This window comes from Heliangelus exortis, chromosome 1 (genome assembly GCF_036169615.1).
Source record: "Heliangelus exortis chromosome 1, bHelExo1.hap1, whole genome shotgun sequence".
Classification (NCBI taxonomy): Eukaryota; Metazoa; Chordata; class Aves; order Apodiformes; family Trochilidae; genus Heliangelus; species Heliangelus exortis.
Genome location: NC_092422.1, coordinates 87316814 through 87343197, shown reverse-complemented (window position 1 = coordinate 87343197; position 26384 = coordinate 87316814). Strand labels below are relative to the sequence as shown.

General features: G+C 40.2%; 1 protein-coding gene across 10 annotated transcripts in view; it reads left to right on the top strand.

Annotated features, from left to right (window-relative positions):
• SLC37A1 (solute carrier family 37 member 1) overlaps positions 1–19351 on the top strand; it is a 38044-nt gene extending 18693 nt beyond the window's left edge. For 7 of the 10 annotated variants that reach the window (XM_071752738.1, XM_071752732.1, XM_071752724.1 and 4 more), the window contains 11 exons: positions 574–657; positions 3507–3641; positions 5378–5468; positions 6879–6941; positions 8660–8745; positions 9371–9419; positions 10208–10281; positions 11750–11828; positions 12403–12500; positions 14792–14844; positions 14930–17709. In XM_071752738.1, coding sequence (XP_071608839.1) covers positions 574–657; positions 3507–3641; positions 5378–5468; positions 6879–6941; positions 8660–8745; positions 9371–9419; positions 10208–10281; positions 11750–11828; positions 12403–12500; positions 14792–14844; positions 14930–14945 — 828 coding nt within the window. In that variant the 3' untranslated portion in view covers positions 14946–17709. Of the gene's footprint in view, positions 1–573; positions 658–3506; positions 3642–5377; positions 5469–6878; positions 6942–8659; positions 8746–9370; positions 9420–10207; positions 10282–11749; positions 11829–12402; positions 12501–14791; positions 14845–14929; positions 17710–19036 lie in introns of those variants that run through there. The other 3 variants (XR_011727559.1, XR_011727573.1, XR_011727569.1) reach the window with 1 other exon arrangement.
• Positions 19352–26384: the final 7033 nt, after the last annotated feature.

The window sequence follows — 26384 nt, the reverse complement described above, 5'->3', positions numbered from 1 at the left end:
GCCTCAATTTTTGTACTGAGCATGCTGGAGTACTCATGCTCTTCATTAAGATTCATTAAGAATCCTTCCACCCAAGAGCAGAGTCCATTTCTGTATTAGAAGAACAGAGGGAGCACAAACTAAAGGGATTCACTTTAATCTTAGAAGGGTAGGGAAATAAAGAATTGAGGTTTACCTGAAGCAAATCAACTTCTGTAGTTGCTACTAGGATTGTCTGGTTATGAGAAAAAATGAATGCAGTGTTAATGAAACTTCTATAGAAGAAAAAAACAGTTAAAAATGTTAAGAATGGCTCTACTGTGCCCTGAATTTAATATGCTGCTTCTGTATAAAGACAGTAGGAAATTAGGCTTCAAATATTTTAAATTGCATTTTATTTCCATTGCAATAGGTCTGCATAAGAACTTAAAATACCCAAAATGCACAGTCATTAAATTAAAGATGCTCAATTGGGGGTTATGTTTATGTTACAACGAACAAACACTTCTGTTGCTGAGAAATTATTAACACTATTGTAATCCTTTAAAAAGCAAGTAACAAAAACGTGGCATTTATTTGTCTTTGTTTTTTCAGAGTTCTAAAACCTTTCTCAATGGTGCATCTCGATTCAGAGTCCAGACACCAACCTTAAATGTTAAGGAAACCAGCAAGCCTCAGGTAAAATTTAACATCATTATTGTAAAGTAGTGTAAAAGACTTCCAAAAGCTCACATGGAATAATTACAGTAGGTTTACTATTGCTGAAAATTCTACTTCCCCTTTCAAACATAAATGCACAAATGTAATTTCGGAAAAGGGAAATAGGCATTACTACAAACAGAGCTGAATAATGTTGCATGCTTACTCAGTTGGTCTTAATTTGTGATTTTCATACAATTCCAGCAAAAATAAGGTAGTACCAAATATCTTTAGAACAGCCCATTTGAAATCTTATACCTATTTATGCCATGTTTGTTCCCTCTGTACCATCTCACTTCTCTCCCTTAATGTAATAGATATATGTACTTAAAATGTTACACATGGAGGCAGAGAGTTCTAAATATGAAAAATTATTCACAGGAATCCTACTTAAAACTTATAATGGTAAATGCTGGCAATCCTCACTTGAAATTGGCCTCTGGACTTACCCGTTTGTGGATAAAAAGACATTTTATCTTGTGACAGACAGTAACAGCAAATTTTCATTTTCAGTATTGTATTTGTATTCAGTACACTTGGCACACCCCTATCCTGAACGGGTAACTTCTTTTTTAACTTCTTTCAGGCTTTCACAGGAAAACAGAAACTTCCTGTTCTATTCATCCTTTGCCCATAGAATAATCATCAGCATTCACAGGGTATAATATTCAGTGTTGATAAAAAGGTTTTGAGATTTTTGCTAAGGAAACACTTTACTCAATTTTGAGCAGTCCAACTTCAAACCTTTTCTATACTGAGTTTATTCATACTCATTTTTGAGCTGCCCAGGAACAGTTTCCAGTCCAGAAATTGCTTGCCAACCTTATTTTACAAGCAGGTGGCAAATAAGGGGAGAAGATGTATGGATATCTTACATTAGTAGGTATCTTTAGACATGTTGTGAAAACAGCTCAAATGTAGTCAGCAAATAAGTGGACAAAATCATAGAATCATAGAATTGGCTGGGTTGGAAGGGACCTCAGAGATCATCAAGTCCAACCCTTGATCCACTACCGCTGCAGTTACCAGACCATGGCACTGAGTGCCACATCCAGTCTCTTTTTAAATATCTCCAGGGACGGAGAATCCACCACTTCCCTGGGCAGCCCATTCCAATGCTTGATCACCCTCTCAGTAAAGAAATTCTTTCTAATGTCCAAACTAAACCTCCCCCAGCACAACTTGAGACCGTGCCCTCTTGTCTTGCTGAGAGTTGCCTGGGAAAAGAGACCAACCCCCCCCTGGCTACACCCTCCTTTCAGGGAGTTGTAGAGAGTGATGAGGTCTCCCCTGAGCCTCCTCTTCTCCAGGCTGAGAGGTTTCATTTCTAGAGGTTCATTTCTAGAGGTTTCATTTCTAACTGTGCTCATACCTCTACTATCAGCCTGTGCAAAGGGTCTGCTTAACAAGTGAGCAAGGTGTTCTTACCTCTCACACTGACTGGGGTTTCCTTGTGAGTAGGATGAGTGGGACAGAAGCACAACATAGACAACAAAGCATCAAGGTGCTTGCTGCTGCTGGCAATCCTGTCAATATTCCCTTTTTCCCCTGCTGTTCACCCTGCCAGCTGGATTTTATGTTTGTAGTACAGAGTACTAACAAGGCTTTTAAAAAGAAATGAATAAAAAAATATGAATAAATGAATAATGAAATTAATTAAAAAAATAAAAATCCCTGTTTGTTCTTATTTGGGACCCTGTTATTTTCTGCCAGGAACAAAATAATCTTATTCCTGTCCAAGTGGAGTTGAACATCTTTCCTTTTTACAGTGGTTGTGTTACAATTACACTGAGCTGATTATCGCAGTGAGCTTTTGTGCCTCTAAAAACAGCAGATGTTTTGGGTTTGAGCTTGCCTCCTCTCAGCACAATGGAATAGCAGTTTTTACTGATTTTTTTTTTTTTAATGAACTCTTATATTACTGTAAAAAGAAAGCAAATATTCAAGGTATGCAGTGATTGAAAGCAGAATGTGTTCCCTGCTGCATGACCTGAATACCTCTGTGTGTTCATTAACGCTTGTATCAGGTTGACCTCTTAAAAAATGCACAAAATTGAGGGATAATGAATCCTCCCTCAGAGATCAAAAGTCTGCCATATGACAAGCTGGCAAAGCTGAGCAATGTTATCTCTGCCAAACACAAACTGCTGTTTTTATTTATTGTTGAACTATGTGCACCATGGAAGTCCCATATTGGTAAACTCCAGGTTTTTGTAATTTGTGGATTGCAATCTTAAAATGACATAAATGTAAAATATATAAAAAGTGATTGCTTAACATAATGCACTCAGTATGCAAAACTTAATTAGAAAGATAGCCTATACTGAAATCAGTGAATAGGCTAATTTTATGGATACTGAAAAATGGGCTTAATATTTGTGCAGAAAAAAGGTAATACATGCTTTTATATAGAAATGTGTTGCAGTGCTGAGTAAAATGCCAGTTTGAACTCGACCATGTTTATGTAGTGAAGTAAGAGAAGACTGGAAATAGTTTTATTCCATTGAATTGTAATCTTTGTTTTTTGTGACTTCAGATTCTTCCACACTAGAACAGAAATTTGAGTCCTTAATGGAGTATATGCACTCAGGTGTAAACAACCAGGCTTATTTCACCAGATATCCTGTGTATGCTTTCTCTATATCTCTGTACATCCAAATCAAGAGATTTTTGAAAGCTGCAATTTTCTGTGATAGAACAGATTTTTTAATTATCATTATTATTATTATTATGGACTTACTTGATTCCTTGCTACATGTTTTGAGGCATTGTTCTTTTTTTTTTTTTTTTTTTTTTTTCCCAAACATTGTTACTGGGGGAAACTGCAGGATCCAGAGATGCAGCATTTACTTGTTGACAGTGACAATTGCAGTGTGTCACTGAGCTCCAGCACCCTTGCAGTCACTGGGGAAGGTAGACATGGGACAGCAGCTATCAGCTTCCTTGGAGCCTTGCGAATACCTGTGAGTACACATGCTTTCTTGCCTGTTCCTTTGAGATTTAAGTTTTGCCTTGACATTCATATTTCCATTTACATTCTAAATGGAGTGGTAGATGTCTTTAACTTTGCATCATGAGCTTTGATTGGCAGCTGAGAAGTACATAGGCTAAAGCAGATTCTGGTATGCAAGACAAGGTGTGCCACTCTCAGAGAAGTGAAAATAGATACAGCAGTATTCTCTTTCCCAGTAAGAGGCATAAGCTCATTGGTTGCATCTTAGAAGCTCTAAACCTCTAGTACCTATATAATTATTTTTTTTATTATTTTATTTTTTTTTACTGAGAGGCTGGCCAAACACTGGAACAAGCTCCCTAGAGAGGTGGTCGATGGTCCAGACCTGTCAGTGTTTGAGATATTTGGACAAAGCCCTTAATGCTTTAACTTTTGGTCAGGCAGTGGGACTAGATAATAACTGTAGGTATCTTCCAACTGAATTGGTCTATTCTGTTGTAAAATCTATTCTGGAAGTTTACTGGTCTTAGTTAATGACATGAAGGATGAAATAGCAGGCTGAGTCCATAAGCACATCTCTGTGTTTCAACTTCCCTCCGTGGCTTCCTTTTTACACTATTCAGCATTGTTTTTAAAAACTTTAATTTTAAAATCTCTTCTGTATCTTACCTTGAAATTTTAGACAGACCAAATGTTTGGACTGATAGTAAAAGAAAAGAAAATTTCCTTTGGGTTAGGAACCATGATCCTTTGATTGTCCTCTTAGCTTGAAGCCTAGCAGATTCAGCATGTTGCACAAGTAGAATTAGATGCAAATTTATTTGGACCAGGTGTAAAGATAGGGGAGGAAATCCCCAGCACTCAACCACTGGATTTCTGCATGTTCTCCTCCTGGCCAGTATCATCCTCTGGCAAGTGTTTTTCCTCTGGTGAAGTGAAAGCAATGGGTAGAAAAATTGCTGCTGCTGCCACCTGAAATCACTGTAATTCTGTGGTATTTTTCCTGACTGGAAAGGGTCACAGTTTTATGTGGAGTAGAGCCAGCTGTGTATGTATGTTGTCCATGCAGATCACTGCAGTACTCTGTACTAGGGATCTCAGAAATCCTGTTTCAAACAGAAAGGTACCAGATAGTGAGGAAAATGAAGATAGGTTACTTTGGCAGTGCAGTTGCAGCTCAGTGCAGTAAGTATCCTTTTCTTGTACCTGGCAGGAAAGAGGATGGAACAAATTAGTATTTTAAATAGGCATGTGCCCTGTCTGTAGTGTGTTCTTACCAGATGCTGATTTGAACTGCTTCGTACTGCTTAACTGACTTTTTGGAAAGAGTTAAGCAATGAGGGAGAAATTTTAGACCCATCTGAAGAAAGGGTCTGAAGAACACAAAAATACACCAATTTCTTAGGAATGCACTCCAAACCTGTTATAATGTCATCTAAAAATTCCTTACATGAGGAAAGTAAGTGATGAACGTGTCCCAAATGGTATTAGAGCCTTACTGTTTATTTTTTTGTTCTCTCTTCTGTCAGTTCAGTACAATTAAGAGTAGAGAAAGCATGTAAATAAAGTACCACAGCCTTCTCTAATTGTAACCTTTGAGCTCTCAGGACAAGAATGCTTCTTGGGTATTCCTGATGGAGAGAGAAAAACCTAAATGCTTCTTAGAAATCATTTTCATAATGGTCTTTGAAAGCAAATAGTAGCCTGTGGCAAGATACTAACTTCCTCTTTACTCTGTCTTCTCAGGGAGTCATAGAATTCTCCCTTTGTCTTCTGTTTGCAAAGCTGGTGAGCTATACTTTCCTCTTCTGGCTTCCCCTCTATATCACAAATGTAGGTAAGTATCACCATAAGGGGGTACAGAATTATAGCTACAAAGTGTCTGGAAATAAGAGCTTGAAATAAAGAAGAAAATAAACGTTATTGCTTCTGAAATAAGCTATCTTTGTTACAGTAGCAGAAAAAATTTAAGTTGCCAACTAGTGTACTTCTCAATTTTATGAAATCGGTATTGTTTATTATAAGACATTTTCAAAATGAACGAAGGAACAAAACAAAGGAACAAAAATAAGAATCTGGCTTATCTTTTGCAATTTTGAGCATAAATGCTGTGTCTTTGTCTCTTGCCAACCAGCCAAAAAGATTTACTTTCTAGTAATGTTTTTACACGATTGAAGCGGCTTATTAAAACATGTAAAAAAATATAAATGAGCTGCTCTAGCACTTCAGTACTGCTTTTTTTATTTGTGCTGTAGAGTGGAGAGAAAAGATTTCTACCTAGCCAAAGAAATTCATATTCTTGTGAGCCTCTTCTTTTGGAGAAGAGGAGAATGAGGGGTGACCTCATTAATGTTTATAAATATTTTAGGAGCAAGTGCCAGGAGGATGGAGTCAAGCTTTCCTCAGGGGTGACAAACAATAACACAAGGGGCGGTGGTTATAAACTGAAGCATAGGAGGTTCCCTATAAATACGAGGAAGAAATTTTTCACTGTGAGGGTGACAGAGCACAGGAAAGGCTGCCCAGGGAGGTTGTGGAGTCTCCTTCCCCGGAGACATTCAAAGCCCACCTGATGCATTCCTGTGTGACCTCCTGTAGGTGACCCTGCTCTGGGTCTTGATGATCTTTTGAGGTCCCTTCCAACCCCTAACTTTGTGTGATTCTATGATGTGACCTCGGAACCCCCAGCTAACAAAAAAGCTGTGCTGGACAAATAAGGGAGTAACAACCAGCAGAGAGACACAGGTTGAACACCCTATAAAAACACAGAGCTGCAAACCCTATTGCTAAAAGCTGTTTTTTGTGTGGGCTCTAGATAATCGGTGCTTCTGCAAGACTGGGTACCTTGAAATGAGTGAGCTTTTAATAGAAAGGTTAATTATATTTACCACAATACTGCCATCTGTGCTGTGGCAGACATAGGTAAGCTTATTGTAGTGCCACTGATAGCACTGTTTTAGCACATATTGCTCTTCCAAATGTATTTTAAAAAATTGTGAAGGGGTTTAGAAAATCAGCTCCTTTTGAAACTTCACTGTTAACACAATAGGATCCTGTTGCCCAGCTTTCTGATACACTTTTGGAAATCTGAACCCATAGCATATCAGTAACTGCTACTACTAACTAGCTTATTCCTGTGAACAAATACTACTGCCATAAGGTGCCTTTACCCTAGCATGACAAGACTGTGTTGATTTCTGTGTTTTGTAGTTTGGAAATGAGACAAATGTTTTTCTTTTGTCACTAGAACATCTAGATGCCAAAAGAGCTGGGGACCTTTCTACACTGTTTGATGTGGGTGGAATATTTGGTAAGTCTTTTGATAAGAAATCTTTTGGTAAGAAATGGCAATATTTAATCCTTAAGCAGACAAGTTCAGAAAAAGCTGTGGTATGTATAGCTTACATATATTATTAATCCTTGTCCCTGATGTCCACTGAAGAAAAGTGGCAGTAAAGGTACTAAGTTGAGAGCTAGGCTGGTTGTTGAAAGCCTAGCAAAATATCTTAAAATTGAACAACTCACAAAGCCAGTGATGTTCTCCAGTTCACATTGCAAGAACCAAATAGTGTGGAACCTTTTAGCTCTATGAGCTCTGGCCCATGACTCTTGGTTACATCATCTCTCAAAATACTTCCTTTTGCTTCTCTAACATAACAGAATTATTCCAGCTTATATAGTTGTGTGGGTTTTATTGGCACAGAGGTAAATGTCTGTGGGGTTTTTTTCTTGATGTCTCATATAACTGTATGTGATTAACTTGGAAGACTATAATAATAATAGTAAGAATGAGGCTATTGATTTGTAATTTTCGAGCTGACCAATGAAGAATTATGCCAGTACAGACAGCATAGATCACAATAAAACAAGCAGCAGCATATTGGTGCCCAGCTGATTTGTGTGACCTGCCATCCCCTCCACTTCCCCTGATTCCCTTATGGAAATAAGCCCTGTATCAATCTACTGGAAAAAGATGCTTATAGTGGAGAAGTTTCACAGAATTAAGAGTTACGTAGACCCTGGTAGTTCAAGATGCAGGTGTCAAGGTGTGCTGCAGTTACTGTTCCAGTTTTGTTCTGGATGTGACTTTTGCCATTTTTCATTGCTCATTTCATTCCAGATAGCTGAAAGCCAGAGTAAGCAGCACATGAGAGGTGGGGGTGACTTCTTTCAGGAGCATCTTATTTCACTGTGAATACAATCTTATCAAGGTGCCATATGCTCCTTAGTCCTTTGACATATATATTTAAATTCAAGCAGGATGTGAGCACTTTGGAGATGGGCAGCTGGGAACGTGGAGACAGGTCCAGCAATATTTAGGAACCTGGAGAATGGAGAGAACTTCCTTTCCTTCTCCCTATACCAAGTTCCCTTTATATTATTTTAGCAACTCTTTCCCTCAGGCCTTTCAGCCCCCTCCTGCCACACTCTCAAGTTAGTATGTCTGTATACAGCTGCTGGCAAATACAAGAATTAAGGAACAGCAAAGAGCCTGTAGTGATTCAAACCCAAATAATTTCATTTACCCCAAGATCTATAATAGCTCATTTCCCCTGGCTGCAGTGCCACACAGATAAAACACTCATGAGCCAATTTTATTGTTGCATGTGAAACATTGAGACCAGTGAGGAGGAGTGGGCAAAGGTGGATTCCAGCACGCCCAGCAGTAAGGCCATGTGGCACTTGGTTAAAAGGCTTTTTTCATTCCAAAGCAGCAGACTAATGATTTCTAAATATTTCTTCCATATCTTTACTGCCTGGTCATCTTGGATATTTGGTTGGCATAAACAGTGAGAAACAGGGGTATGCTTTTTTTATCTTCCAAGTCAAAACTGGTTGGGTTAATAAGGGTATTGATAAGTGAGAATTCTGTTGTCAGTCTTGGGCTGTGTGCCCCTGTGAATAAGCAGACATTAAAAGTCATATCCTATCGTTTTAATCTGGGTCAGGTTTCATTAAGTGTAACTTATGTCTTTTATGTAAAACATGGACAGACTGTTTTCCTCACACACCTGTCTTTTCTTTCAGGTGGAATTTTGGCAGGCTTGATTTCAGACAGGCTGGAGAAGAGAGCATCAACCTGTGGAATGATGTTGTTGCTTGCAGCACCCACAGTAAGAGTCTACCCCTCTCTTAAGAGCTGCAGCTGAGACTTTGACAGCATTCTTTGGGAAGTTCTCCAAACACCTTCCAGCTTGGATATAAAGAGTTCAGGCCTAGTTAAAAGCTGGCATGAAAAGTTGAGCATGTGAGCAAGTATAGATATTTGGGCTGCCTTTACTAAACAAGCAAACAAGTCTAGTGCATTGCTTGTTAGAAGACTATATGGAAATTTTATCACTGTCATCTGGGCAGAATTTTATCTACTCCAAGGCCAAAATTTCTGTGCTGTAACTATTGGTAAACTGTCAGTTGAACATAGTAAGTGCATTTTTCTTTAAGTTTTGGTTTTTTGTGTGCTGTGGTGAAGCTGGGTACCTGAGTTGAAAACACAGGCTTTTTTTCTGAAAAAGAGTAAAGTTTATCTTGAGGAATAGGAGCATGCCCCTTATTTCCCTCATTTGTCCAATCAAGCAACCATCCTGCTGTGGTCTAAAAGTGTTTGGTAACACCTTGAGTGCTAGATCTATCTTTTACATAAATCCCAGCTAAGATACTTGTCCTTAATGTGTGGAAAATGGGAGCCTAAGGTTGGTACATATGTTGGTATTCACCATGTTTGGTTTTTTGCCTTTGCAGCTGTACATGTTCTCTGCAGTCAGTAAAATGGGCCTTGAAGCTACTGTGGGTGAGTATTTCTAAGTCATATTCTGCCTGGCTTTTAAGGGAACTTTTTAATTTATGATCCCTCAATGCTCTTTTCCCTTCTTTTCTTTTTGTTTTATTTTTTCCCTGAGAGGAGGAAGTATGGAATCTAATTCCCTAGGTTTTCTCTTGAAGGGTTTTTAATGCAGTATCAAAGGAGATTACAAAACAAGTAAGGGGTAGCATGAAAACAATGATTTTGTTAATGTCATTTGTCTTCTTTCTTGAGCTTGTTGCATCAGCATAGGCTGAGTTCTTAAAGGCCACTTGTAGTGCTTTTGAAAGCAACACTAACTTTGCTTGTTTAGGCTGAATTAGCTTGTGTGTTTCTATCTGTTACCTCAGAACAGAAGCTGAAGCACGAGTGCTGACAGTAGTGTTTCACCTACCTAAAGGCCTGTTAAGTTTTCGGGCCCTCTGGTGCTTGGTGCTGTACAAGCAGAGAAGGGGATTATGAGTGGCTCCTTGTGAGTTCTTAGGGTCAGACTTTGCTCTTTCTCTGATCTACCTGGATCATTAAAGGCCTTGAGAGGTCCATTTTGACTCAGCCTTATCTCCTCTGGCATTTGAGAATACACACCATTTTAAGGTAAGTAATTGCAGGGAGATATAAGTGTTGCTTTTCTTCCTTTCCTATTTCTCTAATGTGGCCAGGGTAGCCAAGGAAGTATTAAATCATTTGAGAACCACAGGTTATGATGTCTCCTGTTGCCATGGTTAACTGTCATCCAAGTAACTCATGTTTTTCTGGTTTTGTTCCACTTGCAACAGTGATGCTGCTCATCAGTGGTGCCCTGGTGAACGGTCCTTACGCGCTGATCACCACTGCCGTCTCTGCCGACTTGGTGAGTTTGGCTTCCCCTCTGCTTTGAGTGTAGCTGCTTTGGCCTCCAGAGAGAGCCCTTTGACTTCTGCAGAGTCACCAGTGAAGGGGCTCCATTGTCCTAAAGTAAAAGGCATAAGGAGCTGGATAGGCAGCACTGAACTCGGCCATTGGGATTGTTTTAGAGCTGGCACATTAATATGATTGTCATGCTTCTAAGAGGCTTCTAAATAACTCATGTCTACTAATAAGACAGACCTAATCTTGTAGATGGCAGCCCAAAGGGAATGTGAAGGGTGCATGCAAGGCCAAGACTCAGAGCAGATGCCTTCTGCCTTCTATACTTTGCATCTTTAAATGAGGGGAGGAGCTGTACCTGTGTGAAAGATGAGCTGGGGACTTAATTTCCATCAGTGTGGAAAGCTATACGTGGCACATACCTTTACTCTTGTCCATGGTACCCTCTGCCCTTTCTTGTATAGTTACTCTGGTTGCTGGCAGTTCCAGTTGGGTCAGGTCAGTCAGTCACAAAATTCCACATCAGCCCTGGTGCCTTCCATTATGTAGGCACTGAAAGGTTGCTTTCAGAATTCCTTATTCCTTAAGGCACCAAGCAAGAAGGAAAAGTCCTCTTATAACAAGTGCTCGAAATATAGGAAACAGAGCAGGACAGAAATGTCCAAATGTCATCGGGAGCACTATCCTTGGCCTGAAGGTCTTGGCAAGGCAAAGGTAGCTACCATGCACTGTCCATTTTATCCTCATCCTTGTTGAAGGGACTGCTAGCTAGAAAGTGTTGCCTGAAATTGCAAGATCGCTGAATGAAAGTTGGTTGAAAATGCCAGCCAGTTCCTCAGATGTCAGCAATCAAGCATCTGATGTGAGCAAATGTAAATTGCTGGTTACTTGAACGGATTCTCAGTGTTCTGGAGATAAAGGACCTTCTCTTATTAGCAGTTCTCTATTCAGTTTTTCTCACTCCTTTTATCATTAGTTTTGTTCTGAAGACCTGGCTTCTAAAATTGGGACTGAACAGCTTTTCACTCAAAAATTCTCTGACTTAGTATTTCAGTATATATCCATAATTCTAGCACTCCACTATTGCTGCCACAGCAGTTGGGTTTTTGGTTATTTTTCCACAGAGCTTTGCTTCATTAGCAGGAGAAAAGACGACTGTGGAAGCACCCTTGAAGCATAATGCAAAGATGAAGTGCCATCCTTGTTGCTTGAATCCACAGAAGAACAGAAAGCTTTGTGACTCCTGTGGTTAAAGATCATGATTTAGTAAAGGAGAACACTATAGGCTACAGGTTAATAGGGTAGAAGGTTCCTTAGGTAGTGATGAAAAATTTTGAGATAGGCTATTTAGGGCATCTTCTCGGTGTATATCTAACATGGAGGGGTGTGAGCTGAATTGCCACAGTAAGGACTTTTTCTGAGTTGACTTCTGAAGTGGTTGGAGGGGTTCTAAACAGTCTTTGTCACTTCAGGGTACCCACAAAAGCCTGAAAGGGAATGCAAGAGCCTTATCCACAGTGACGGCGATCATTGACGGAACAGGATCTGTAGGTAAGCCAGAGCTGTAAGGGAGCCTGCCTTAGCTGTGGTGAGTAATAACAAAAGATCTCTGAGAAACTGGATTCTCTCCCTGTCACATATTGCCAGGAACTCCATACAACTCTGGAAATGGGGAGTAGAGAAAATACAGCCTTAAGCCTCTCTAGTGGTTCCACACCTGGAGGGAAGGAGGGAGGAAGAGGGTGGTAGGCTGATACTGGGCACAGGCAGGAAAAATAGATACCATTGGTCTGTTTCTGAGATCGGGTATATTTTGTTCATACCCCTCTTCCTGGACTGTGGAAGGGAAATTTGAGTAGGATTCAGCTTATTACTGGGTGGGCATTTTGTTGGGCCAAAGGGTGGCATTTCTCAAACTTGTAGTTTTCCAACTTCCCCTGTGTTAGATTTCCCATTGGCTTGCAGCTGTACCACTATTGTTCTGCACTTTCTGGGAAATTTTTATACATAAGGTAATACTGAGTTCACTAGGTGGAGAAATTTATATTCTAACTCAGAATAACTGTCTTTCAGCATGATGAATCTTATATTGCATCATTCTGACAATATCAATATTACATTTTAGGTGCAGCTTTGGGGCCTCTCTTAGCTGGTCTGATTTCCCCATCTGGTTGGAACAATGTGTTTTACATGCTCATGGTGGCAGATGCATGTGCCTTGCTAGTAAGTCTAAAAATACTGTTTAGTTGCCATGTGTTTCCTTTATGCTAAGCTATCTCAAAACACAAATTTTCCTTATGCAATTTCAATACTCCATCTTATAAGAAACTTCCAATTGTATAGGAAATTTTCAATTGAAGAGCAAAGGTTGCTCGTTTTGGAATCCTCATCTAATTTTAATCAAAAGTGCAGATTAATTCTGATGCACTTCAATTTCTGAGCAAGTGCATGTTTGTTAATTGCTGGCTGAGCAGATTTCAGTAGGCATAATTGCATCAACCTTAAAATATAAATCTAGAAGATGCCTCATCTTCTGCTCACAGAAGAATTACTCTGTTTTCTTTCAAGCCAGTTTAGTGAAGCTGTAAGAAATGCTTTGCTACTTTGCTATATCACCAAAATCACCATGATAATGAAGCTGTTGAAAGTGAATACATCACATTCTCCAGATGGACCCTAAAACTGCTATAGTAGGTTAAATGCAAAACTGACATCCAAACTTTTGACAGTAACCAGGAACAGATGTTTAGGGAAAAAGTGTGACATACATGTGGTGACTTGATACAAAGAGCAACCATTTTCCTTTTTTCTCCTGTTTGAAGTTCTGCATGGTAGACAGGAATATCTGAAAATTCAGGATTTTTTCATTTTTTTCTTCTGATTTGCCCTCCTTTGCTTTTAAAGACCAAACAGAACATAAGACAAGGTGAGGCAGTTCTTGCTGTACCTTTGAGTTTGATCTTACTGCACCGACCTGTAGGTTAGCCTGTAGGTTATGTTTTTGCATTTGCCACAGATTTCCCTGGCAGGCATCTCTACCAGCTTTGTTCTCCAGCAGTGAGAAATGCTGCTATGACCACCTCAGAGATATCCTGAAGCAACTTCTGCTTCTGAAGTCCTGGGTAGAAGAGCTCATGAAAGGGCAGTGTGACTGTGAAACACTTCAGAACTACTTCTTCCCCTGAGCTGGCTGTGCCTAAACAAAACCCCATGTCTGCAGAGGTCTTTGTTCCTTCAGAGGAGCTAATGCTGAGTGTGTCAGATCACTTTCCTGACACAAGAAAAGCAGAAAGTCTTGCTTGCAATTGAGGCTTTTCTTCTAAATCCAAGTTTGACCTAAAATTTTAAAGTAATTTTTTTTCCACATTTAAGATGTTAAATCTTTGGAAAGGAACTAAATAAATTAGATAAGTCAGTAGCTGAATTATGTGTTTCCACTCGTAGTCAGCAGCCACTGTAAATCCTGATTTGTGCTGTTTTCAATATGAGGTATTCCATGCTGCAAGGTGACACTGAGGAAACTGTTGTAGTTTTCCCAAGTAGATTTAAAGCTCTGCTTTTTTTCTTCTACACTTACTCATTAAAACCAAATGCAAAAAGTCCCATATTTCTTTAACTAATCCCATTAGTTAAAATGCCTTTCTAAGGCTCTGCTTTTGCGAGGGTTGACTCCATGCTGTTGTAATAAAGCCTGGTTTTTGTAATTCTTTTTTTCCTTTTGCTATTTCTTGCAGCACAGCATAGAAATGTCTCTATCCAACTGTTAATTTCTTCAAAGATAATCTGGAGGGGCCTTAGCCTCTTACTTGGTATCCAGTTCTGTCATGCTTGGCCACTCACATACCTCTGAAATGTGTTGGATGTAACTTATTAAAAGAGCAGTGCTTAAAATAGTGAAGAAACTTCCATTTATAACACTGAGGCTCTGAGAATAAGGAAACCTGTAACAGTGAGGAACCCTGGAAGTTCTGTCTTATATATATGTGAGAGTCATCAAATTTTGTTTGTAAAATCACTTTCCTGGGTCATATCTTAATACACTGTTTAAAGAACACTTGAAAGTCCTGATCCTGCAAACACAAGTAAACATGACTGACTAATTGTGTGATTAAAGCTTTCCATACACATGACTGTTTTTCAGAGTAGCAGCTAAAATACTTTTACTCTACAGAATTCCTGTCTGCCGGGTTTTCTTGAAGTCTTGAGTTCCCTCTGCTGGTTTCTTTACACATATGCTGGTAAAATAACTTTGGGAAGCCATTCTGCTTCTTATGAAGAAATTAATATTTCAGTTGCAAAAAGGAATTTATTTTCTTCTTCCTGTTCACTGTGAAAGCTCCTCTTCCAAACAATGACTGAGCATCCATATGTATTTTAAATTATTCTTTTCTTTCACAGTGTTCAGCATAGTATGGTTATGAGGAACTCTTTGGATAAGTGCATTTTATCCTGAAACTTAGCTTATTTGTATATTTGTATAGATATTAACACAGATATCATGACTGTTTTTACAGTTCTTACTGCGTCTTATTGAGAAGGAGCTTCGGTGTAACACAGATCATACCCTGTAAGTGTTATGCATAGCTGTTGCTATTTAATAACTCTTGCTTCACACCTCTGTTTTTTCCTGTCTGATTGCTGTTCTTTTCCAGGTTTAAAGAACATTGAGTGAAGAGCCAGATTTGGAAAAATGACTGTGTCAGTGACAGAACTCTTCCCTGAAAAAAAACCTCCATGGAATGCATTAATCTATATTTAAGAGATTTTGTTTAGTGAAGAACGTTTACTGGAAGCAATGCAAGAAATGCAACTGGTAAATCCCTGAAGCTCTTATTTTTGCACATGAATAAGTACCTCAGGATGGCAACTACTCATCAGATGAAGAGACAGAAACTTTGGGAAGGTTTTAGCAGTGCGCCTCAACTGAGCCAAAGAGAAATACCAAGTGCCTCTTTATTTCTTTTCATAGGATGTTTTTAATTTAAATGCTGAACTGTGTGTTTTTCAAAAAAAACAACTTGAAACTAGAGAAGAAGAAAGCTGTAGCAGCTGAAATGTCCCAGTGTCAGTGAGCAAAGTATATGCTTACATCACCTTGCACACACCAAGGGCATCCCTTTGTAGAGGACCATATCAGTTGACTATTAAGATGCACTGCTATTAGTATTTTGAATCTGCTCAGACAATAATAACCTCACCATAATATTAGAATTTAACTACAGTACTACTTCTAATCCCCAAGACAACATCCAGTCTTTTGGTAGGTAATGAAATGGGATTTTCCATTGCAGTGTTCAGCAGTTAGCAGTTTTCACAGGTTCTCTGGGTGGATGTTAGCCTTCAGTTAGAATTGTGCAAAAAGGAGTCGTAAGCAACACAAAGTAGATGATGAGTCAGAATTTCCAGTGGAGGGCTGTAAGGACTTTTCAGGGCCTTATAAACCAACTGCAAATATCACATAGTTGCTCTGCTGCTGCCCTAGGCTGCATTCAAATGAGAGGTTGTTCCTTTGGGGTGGCAGAGGACTGTGAGCTGTCATACTTCAGCCCTGAAGGACTGAGGAGATGAGCTGCTTCAGCACCCATTGCCACAGTGATCTCTGTTGTGTGCTCCCTGATTTCAGTGCTTGGTGTGCACATGGAAGTCATAATCAGATCAGGGCCTTAATAACCAGAAGTCTTTCAAGTGGCTAGTTTCAAAATACATTTATATCAGAAAAGAAAAATTGCCTAGGTAGCAGGTTGTAAGAGAACATTTCAGTAACTAGTGTTACTAATGTTTGCCCAGCAAAAAAACTGTATTCAGAACATAAAATTTCTATGTACAGCTATCTCCTTTGCAAAACAGATGTTTCTGTGTTCTTTTTTTTTTTTTTAAGATGTACAAAGTAAAAAAGATTTTTCTGTATGAGGTGTTTATACTTACAACATCTAGGAGGCTAGGTAATTTAAAATGTGAATTAACTGTATGTATTAAAGCTTTAGGCATAAAGCTTTTGTTCTTGTTCAGAACTATGCTCTAAGTTTTGTGGAGCAATGCAGTAATCTATACACTTGATTAAGGAAATGGCACACTCTAAAATAGTCCTGTAAAACATGGAAAAATGCCTCATCAGCTGCTGGTGTTGTGTTCCATGTGCTGGCACAACAGTTAATTTCCAAGACTCTTCTGTAATTTTTCAGCCTTTGATCAGTTATTTCACCGGTTTAATTCAGCCCATGCTTTATGCTTGGCTTGAACAGTAAAAGGATGTGTTTGTTCAGCAAAACAGTTAAAAATGGAGATACAAGGAAGACCTCATGCCCACAAAGACTCAAGGGAGGTACCAAAGTCCTTGCAAGTGAATGCTGTACCTAGGTCCTGCACCTGCAGTCACCTTGATGAATGGTTTTTGAGTTCACACGTTTTGAGTAAACCTGCTGAGACAAGTGGGGATACTCAGCATGCATCTGTGAACCTGTGCTGCTTTGGGGCTTGAGGCTGTAGTTAAATGGGACAGAATTCTGCAGTTCTGCAGCACTGTTCCTTGAAAGGACTTCCATCCTGGTGGCATGGCACACTGCCCCTCTCCTGGCCAGGCTGGCTCTCTGGAGGGCTGCTGGGTGGACCAGGGGACTGCTCCAGCCTCTGATGGGGGGGTTAATAGTATTGCAACCATAAAACACCTGTACTGGCACAGCTTCATGGGCTGTGTGAGGAGGGAGGGATGGAAGGCTTCTTTAACTGAAGATGTCAGTTCCTCCCCCCAAAAAAGGTATGTACAGTTACATACTAATTTATCAAAACAGCTCAAGCTCTTTAACTGTGCTGTGCTCAGATTCTGAGAGGCTGTGGGCTGAAGAATTTGGTTAAAATGCTCTCAGTTGTGTTTAACAGCTACAGGTTGTAAAGATATTTAACTGTTTTGGGTTTTACATGTTTTACTTGTTGGGGCTGCTGCTGTTAATTTATTTATTTATTTAAATAGCTTTTGCACTGCAGTGACTTGGGTACGGGGTGATGACAATGTTGGAGGTGCCAGGCTGAGTCCTTCCTTCCATCAGTTGTGAGAGGGAGTTAGGAATCGTCGTGTACCAATGTCACATCCATGTTGATGTGCAGCATTTCGGTTCCTCCCAGCTACAAATTCGTTGGGCAACAAGATAAATATTTTATTTTCTTTCATAAAAACCCTAAAGGTCCCCCTGATTGTGAATAAATGGTGTGTTTTATTAGTGTCAGGTGTCAATGCCCATTAATCTGGAAGTGAGCAAGACTGACAGAATTTTTTATGTAGAAATGTGACCAGTAGGTAGAGCCAAATTCATATGACTGTAGGGTTGGTTTGTTGATTGGGGTTTTTTGTTTGTTTTTTTTAATGATGGTTATTGTGAGTTTTACTCATTTACTGTCTTGTGTTGAATAAAAATAGATTCTTCTTTGAAATGAGAAATGTTGATTACTTAATCTTTTATATCTCTGCAAGTAAATGCTTCATTTATTGATTGAAAGGATAGGCATCCAGGCTGGAACATGTCTCCTGTCTCTTGTGAGGGTAATGAAAATGAGTCATAAGGAAAACAAATTAGAACCTTTTGTTTCGAAAACAGTGCCTTTCTCAAATTGAACATGTAATTTTTTTTTTCATTTTGTGGGATTGTGGGTTGTACAACATCAGTATTTCCAATCAGCTGCATCAGATGGGTATTCTGCCTCCTTACTTCAGTCTGGTAAGAAAGGAAGATGCTCACCTGAACTGGGGACTGAGGCCAGCTCCTACAGCAGTTTTAAGCTGATTTACTTTGTTCTCTGCTTTGCTCACCCTTCAGTTTTATATAGAATTGAAATTGAAAAGCTTCAATCTTTTCTCTCTGTCTTTAATCATCTTGAACAATTGTTGTCTTGATTCTATTACAATGTTTGATGGGGTTTGAGTGCCTCTACCAGAGATAAAATGTCCAAAACAGCAGATGCACTGGAGAAAAACTGCTAGGAAAAGAAGAAAGATTCTAATTAGAAAAAGGTCTCCAATGGTCTTGGACAGAATTTTTGATCAAAATGCACTTCCTAAGGAACAGGCAAATAATAGTTGGGGCATCTTACAAAAGAAGAGGAGGGGGTGTCACATCCAAATTTCTGTTCTGCCTCATTTGGAAATTGAAGCCTTCGATGCAGTTCTTGTGCCTTCATGAGCTCCCCAGCTGTTGCCAGATGTGCAGTGGAGGTTTGTCTCACTTGTGTGCTGGGAAGTTTTGTAGGGTGGGAGAAGGATAAGTAAGTAGTAGGGAAGTTGCTGTCACATTCCCAGGTCACTCTGAGACTCAAACTCCTAGCCTGCTCCATGCACTAAGATATGCATACTCTTGTGTGGTTTTTTTCCCAGTTAGGAAATTCCAGAAGAATTTTGCCATCTGCTTCAGGAGGTTGTTGCATGTGTTTCTGGCACAATACCCTTAGAATAACACTGGGAATCCACCACATGTGTGTTTGTGCCAATGTCACACTGCCTCAGGCTTTGGCTGACCCCATCTCTACGCTGGGGATTCTGGGTTGCTGCTGGTAGGGTTCTCCAGTGACTAACGTGTGGGGTTGTTTAAATGAGAAGTGCTGCTCAAAATTAGGTAGGTGGAAGATGGTATAAATGAAACTGGAGAATGTTTAGAGCTGGTGGAGTTTACTGGTCTTCACATGGAATTAATTTGAGGAAGATCGTTTGCAATCCCATCAAATTATGAAGGCCAGAATCGGTAATGGTGGTGTTCTCTGATGTTCTTTTGCAGCTTGCTGTGCCAGTGGATGGGCTGTAGACAGTTCACTGGGAGGTTTGCCTCTGTGTGCTCTGGAGCTTTGGTAACCTCGAGTGACATTTTCTGCTGTGCCGAGTTAAGAATCTGACTGTCACCCCTAAAGCTGGGAGGGGGAAGGAGAGGATTTAACTGCTGGTATGCTTTAGCCACATACCCAGTGACTTAAATGTGTTATGTGTACTACTGCCTCAGTGTTTATTAAACTCAATTGCTATAAAAAGTTGTTTTTTCCCTTTTTTGTTTCCTTTCTTTGGAATAAAGAGGCACTTAATAAACATCAACAGCTGATGCTTGGAGTTTACTTTTAATTTTTTCCTCTATATTTCTCTATTGGTGTAGTATACCACTTAGTCTCCTGCTGCAATGAAACTTTCACAGCTCTGTAAATTGTGAATACAAGAGCAAAACTTTCTTTAGGCATGTTTCTGGGAACCAGGTCATTTCCTGCATCAGGAGATGAGCTGTCAAAAATATGTTGGAAGTCTCTTTTGATACTGTCCTTAATTAGAGGATTCTGAGGAGACTTCCTTCACCTCATGATGATATTTGGGGTCCTGTTTCTCTCCCTCATTCTCTTAGAAAAGCAGATTACAAATACTTCGCCACATTTCCACAATGTTCCCTTTGGTCCAGTCGTTTGTTTCAGGCAGAGGAAAATACTGAACTGACTTCACAGGTACTGCCACAGAAGTGTAGACATCAGAATGCTTCTAAAAGACTGATACACCAGCTAATGAGTTTCACTTAGATGGGATTGCAGGAACATTTCCTTCCTGGTTGTTGATCACAGCCTTCACTCCAGGTTTTACCATCCATTCAGACATGGAAGACAATTAAGAACTCATTTCACAAATAGTTTACACCACAGCTTCACACTGCAAGGAGCTGTCTTTCTGGTTGTGAACTGATACGTGTCTTCTGCACCATAGAATAAGGATACTTACAGACGTTCACAGAATATCCTAACTATCTAGATGTAAATTAATATAAATGAGTGTATTTTTCTTTCCTTTTTTTTTTTTCTTTTTTTTAACCCCCATGTAGAGGTATATCTGCATGGAAGTGAGATTTTCAAAGAAAAAAAAAGGGGAGGTGAAGTAAAGTAGCCCTTAGCATAAGTCAGCAGAAGGCTGCAGTCAAGAGCTTTAACAGATTTAATCTGAAAAAGAGCAAGGCCCTTTTTGTATGAAAAAATTGCTACAGGTGAAGAAAGGACGCGCAAAGACACAAAGGTGGTTCCATTTTGGAAATGAAAACAGACAGGAGGACAGTATCTCTTGGTGCCTAATTAAAATGCCAGGTGTAATTGGAGTGGCTATAGAAATGTGGGAAGGAGTCATTGTGAAAATGCAAAGAAGGCAGAGCATAGAGGACTGAATTGACTGGGAAATGAGCAAAAGGTGAAAATCTGGTGTTGGGATTAAAAAAAAGGGGGGGAAAGAGCCATCTTTTCCCAAAAGCTCCCCAAAGCCCCAAAGCTCTCACCCCACATGCTGAGCAGTGCTTGAAGTTGGGAACAGTGGGCACCAGGCTTGGTCTCAGGAGTGCATGGGACACTCAAGGGGACAAATCCTGAGAGGAGAGGGCTGACAGGACTGTATGTGGAGCTGGTCAGCTGCTGGGTCCTTTCCCACGTGTTACTTAGGTGTAAAATAAAGAGATGCTTTGGCCTGAACAACCTTCTGATTTTTCTGTTGCCAGATAGTTCATGTGAAGTTTGGTGTTTTGGTAGTCACTTTTGTAACTTTCATTTTTTTCTCTTCAGGAACGAGTTGGTGACTATGCTTGTAAGAACTCGTTGGTGGGGTTTGGGGTGATGTCCTATCTCAGTGCTCCAGTGACTGAGGGCTTCTGCAGGTTCCTGAGGAGCCATCACAGGACTCACATCCAATAGGTCTCAGATGATTTTTTTTTTTTTTTTTTTTTTTTTTTTTTTTTTTTTTTGGCATCAGCTCCTCTGTTCTTGAGATGGTAGGTTGGATGAGCATCTGGTGGAGAACCTGGAAAGGACTGAAATTTTGGATGTCCTTTCCAGGCAAAATACAGATCTGTCCTTGTGTAGCCCACTTTGAATTACTTCCATCCTCTTCAGGTTACTGCAGTTATTTGAATCTCTGCTTGCAACTACAGATAAGTGCTGAAATAATGAGTATCTTAGAGCATGAGTTACTCTGATATTTGTGTTTATTTACTGTTATACCAATTGCACCTCCTGCTTCAATGACATTTATAGAGTGTTTCTGAAAATACAAGAGAAAAATTTGAGCTAAAACTTAGTTCTCATTTTTCCTGGCCTTGCATTTTTAGGGTTTCTCACAGTACCGCAGATTTCATATTAACCAGAAAATGTTTTCTTCAAGGCCTGCCATTGATGACTGAGTTAATTTGTGTTTGTTTCACAACAGGATTCACAGAAGGCCAAACCTTAGTGAGGTTTTTTAACTTTTTTTTAACTTTTTCCAGCTGTGAGGACTTTGGCAATCATACTCAGGCTGCAATGAAGGTGTAATCTTTAATGTAGGTGTAGTCTTTACTCCTAGGAGCCGATTGCCCATTAACTGATGTGGCTCAGGAGCAAACATTTGGAGAATCCAAAAACTTTACAGAAAGTCCTTGCCATCTTGGGCACTGAGGTTTATTTAGTTTATCCAGTACCCAAATACTGGCTTAAATTTCTTGGGTTATTCAGAAACCAGCAGCAGCTCCTTGCAGTGAGGTCAGAACTCAAAGCAGCAGCCTGAGTTCATCTGCTAAATCAAGAGGGATACAGATGCATTTATGTCTGTATTTATATACCCACACACACCAATTGCAGCACAAATAGGGAACAAGTTGAAAAGGGCAGGATTTGATTGCCCAATAGATACTGGGAGTCTAGCTCAAAGTGGAAAAAAAAAATGATTGATAGCTTCTGAGTTCTTATCTTCTCTTTTTTTTTTGATACAAAAGGTAGTCAGCATAGGCAGGCCATTGCAGATGAGTGATACACAGGAAAAATTCTGGAAGGGGAGTGGGTTTCTTTCAGATCTTCTGCCAAACACAGCGATGTTCATTTCTGCTGCAGAGGGCAGAGTATTATATTTGAGCCTGAGTCACCCGGTTTTGCCACAGGCCACATGAGACTTCAGCTTAAGTATAGCAGGTTATGAATCCATTATTAAGTTGCTGTGATCACCTGGTAGGAAACAGCTGAATGTTGGGTGGTTTTGTGGCAGGTCTGGTTTTACACCAGGATACAATTCAGCCATCCCTGTTGTAAGTCTTTATAAATCTTCTTACCCCTTAGCTGCTGGCTGCAGCTTTCCAGTTACTTGAAAGTAAGAAAGCACGTCCAGAAAAAAAAAACAACAAAACAAAACAAAAACAAACAAAAACAAAACAAAACAAACAAACAAACAAAAAAACCAACAAAAAACAAACAAACAAAAAAAGAAATGAAGAGGTCACAAAAATGCATCAAAAGAATATTTTCTTTCCCAAATATATGAAACCATTGTGCAGGGTCCACACCTGCTGGTGTGGCCATCACCCCACCCAAGTGTCCGTACATTCAGCTCAGCACCAGCTTTTAACTTTCCTTTTGTCTGTGTTAGGGATTTGGAAGTAAGGAGGTTTGCAGCTTGTTTGGCACTGAGGGCAATCTGCCATCACAGCTGGTCTGGCTGTCTGCTTGCAAAATGGTGTGGTTGCTGAAAGTGGAGAGAAAAAGCAAGAAACCTTCTGGTTTCCATGCTCTGATTTTCATACTGGCAGTTCTCAAAATAGAGGTCACCAACCCAGGAAGGCAGAACTAAGCCTTTCAAACTAAGCTTTTCGGACAAATTTGTCTGAAAATATGTGTTTTAGGGCTGATATCTGTTTTAGAAGTACAGTAGACAGAATACCTTCCCATATGCTGCACTGCCAGGTAAATCACTCTAAACTTACTCCAAATAACAGCAAATAATTTGTTCAGGAGGATGAAATCCTTCTGCAGTAGAACACCTAGAAATGGTGAATGGATTAAAACCCCAGAATATCTGAAGCAGAACTAACACATCTAGTTTTCAGAACCAGAACAGTTTTTGCATCACTGTTATTTTGAAATGAGACCTCATGGTAGAAAGGTTACAGATGATGCAAGTCATAAAGCAGCAGGGAAATCAAAGCTCATGTATTCACCTGCTTCAATTCCTTTAATAAAATAATGCATCTGTTGAAGCAGCATCTAAATGTCATTCCTGAGTGTCATCAGAAAGAAAATATTATTCCTAAGTGCAAACTTATTCCAATACAACATTTTTTCCAGCCTTCCCAGACCCATAAAAGCAGTCAAAATTAGTGATTAGCAGCTCCAGTACATTCACCTTATGCATCCCTGTAGAAATCAGGAGCAGCCTTCTAAGTTGTTTTTGCTGTCTCAGTTTTCAAGCACAGTTGAAATTCCTCAGCATGTTCTGCTGAGAACATCAATCAACCTCATGATAAATTAATGGTCTTAATTTTGAAGCCAAAAAATGGATCACGCAAGCACTTGGGTGCTGCATGACTTTCCAGCGTGTTTAGTATTCTGTGGCATGACTCTATTTTCAAGCAAGCTTGTCCAAGCAATTACTTTGTGAATTACAGTTCAATTCACCCAGAATTAAATCCCATATCATTTTGGAGTGAGCAGCCTTTGCTGGGCTCTGCCAGTCCAGGTATCTGGCTTGTCTGTGTCAGCTACTGCTCCCTGGGGGATGCAGAGGCTGGGCCAGAATGCCAAGGGCAGGATGCTTTCACATAGTGATCCGTGGTGATGGATTTTGTATCTTGGGAAGACCCAGCCAAGCTGAAACCTCCTCACCTTTAGAATATGAAGCCGAGCTGGTTGCTCAAGTGATTGTGTCAGAGGAAAAACGGAGCAGATGAACCCAGAGATCAGCAGCACTGGGGAGAAATGGGACTCCAAAGGTGGAAGAGAGCCTGCAGTTCCTCTCAGGGAGTGGTGGGACCCTCCTGATCTTAGGGGAAGGTTAGATATCCTCATGGAGGACTCAGTGGAAATTCCTACGTGTAATATTCAGTGATGCAGAAGCAGCTAGTAATGGTTATGTTTTCTACACTGCAATATAATGTTGTAGCATGCTAGCAACATTTAATTCATGACAGCCACCACGTGTCCCGTGGCAAGGGGGTGGTGTTTGGGGGGGTGAAGCATGTTCATAAGGTATGCCAAACCTTAAAAGATTTATAGATACACGCCTGGACACGTATGTGTGCACAGACACGTGCACATAACCCAGGCCTGCCTCTGCCAGCTCCTCAGCAGCTGGCACAGTCCTTCAAATAAAACTCTGATCTCTGTTGCTCACCCTGGGACCATTGGGTGCAGCCGGGCTGGAGGAAGGGGAGACAGATGCGTAAAAGACAAATAGACTGAAAGCAGCATTTTATTAAGAGAAACAAAGTGATGTGTTGCCTTTGGCCTTCTCCCTAGCAAGCACGAAGGTCAAGCACTTGAACGTTCCAAAGCAAGCAGATCTCGGCGTCTCTACAAGAATCCTGTTTTGTTGGGAAGTGTTTCTGGCTCTGGGGAGCCCCTTCAGCTGTGGTGAGTGAAGACACCAGGGCAGATTGTGGGGAGCAAAGCCCTGGTCAGAGGAGACAATAATTGAAAAGCAGCAGCAGAAACTAAACCAGAAGATTTAACAGTGCAGTGGAAAGGTGTGGGATTGGCAGGAGGATGTGGGCAGAACGTTGTGTTCTTTTTGGTGCAAGTTGCTGAGATTCTACTTTATTTATATGTGTTTAGTTTGTATGTTCTTGAGCTCAGTTTCTTGTCCAAAATTGTGTTTGCTTCCTAGAGGGAGTTTTTAGACAGGGGCTATAACAGTGTATTTTCATCCAACACTTGGTCAGAGGGAAAGATTCAAGGAGGGAAGATTCAAGGAAGGAACTTTCACATCCAGTGCCCAGCAGCTGAAGGTAGGAGGACAAGGATTTAAAGAAAAACTAATCTAGGTTAATTGAGTGAAATCCATTCAAAGAAGAAGAAAAAAGGACAAAAGGAGGAAGAGCAGGATGAAAGACTAGGAAGGAGAGGTGACCTCAGCTGTGTTGGAGTGTGATGGGAGAGGATCCAGCTACTGACAAAGCCCCTCTGGAAGAAGCTTCCCAATAAAAGCCAGTATCTGTCACACCAGGAGCCCCTGGGTACAGCTGGGAGGGTTGTGGTAGTGGTCCCTGAGCTGTTCTCCTCAATGCTGAGGCTAAATATGTGCTGTAGATTTAGCCTTAACATGGTGACATTGAGTCCTTCCCTGTGCAGGACCTAGGAAAGGAAGGCTGAGCTTTTTTTTATCCCTTGCAGTACCTCAGACTCGAATGTTCACATCTCAAAACCAATGTTACTGGTTGAAGTGTTTGCCTGAGGTCACCTCCAAGAAGAGGATGGTATAGGAAGGGAGGGAGGGTACAGGCTGAGACCCATCACTGTGGTGGAAACTTGGGCTCTGCAGGACAAAATCCAGTGAAGGTTAAAAGAAGAGCTAGAGAAAAATCTGTACAAAAAACCACCACCTAACAATTAGCTTTTGTGTGAGGCACTCCCTCCTCCCCACAAGGTACTTCCATTTCATTTTCTGTAATACTTCAGTCCTGCCCATTCTCCTGACCATACCATTAATTTATATTTACTATTTTCCTCAGGAAATTGAGTCCTATTATTTCCTAGAAATCTCAGTTCAATTTTGTTCCTTGGTGTGAAATTTTCTGGCTACAAAGTTGTAGAGGAAATATCACATCTGAACACTGACCTGAAAGCTCACAGGGTGAACAGTCAGGTTCAGAATACAGGACACAAGCCAAAAGAAAAAGCACAAATATGTGATTTGAAAGCAGATGCTAATGGTTTCTCATCCAGCCTTTTGAGTTGCTTTGGCCATGACCTATGATTTTTAGAAACAGAGACATTGCTAATGGAGAGATGTGTGTTTGGTGATTATCTTGGTAATACTCCTGGGGAAAAGCATCACTCAACTCAATATGGCTTTGGAAACTGCAAGAATAGTTAAATTTTTCCTGGTTCAGGCAGCCTTCAGTATTCTGGTGGAGCATGATCAGGCAGTCAGGCATTTTCAGTGCTACCTGAGGCTTTTTTCATCCTTTTTGCACAGGTCTGTAGCTCTGTTTTGGTCTCTCACCCTGAAAGATGGAACTCTTCAGTCTCTTTTGTTGAGGAAATGTGCTTCTCCCCATTCACAGAAAAAGGACTGAATGCTCTCCACAAACAGAAAAAATATGAGAAAATATGTAGGCTATAGAAAAATGTTACACATCTTATTATTTAGACCTATGAAGC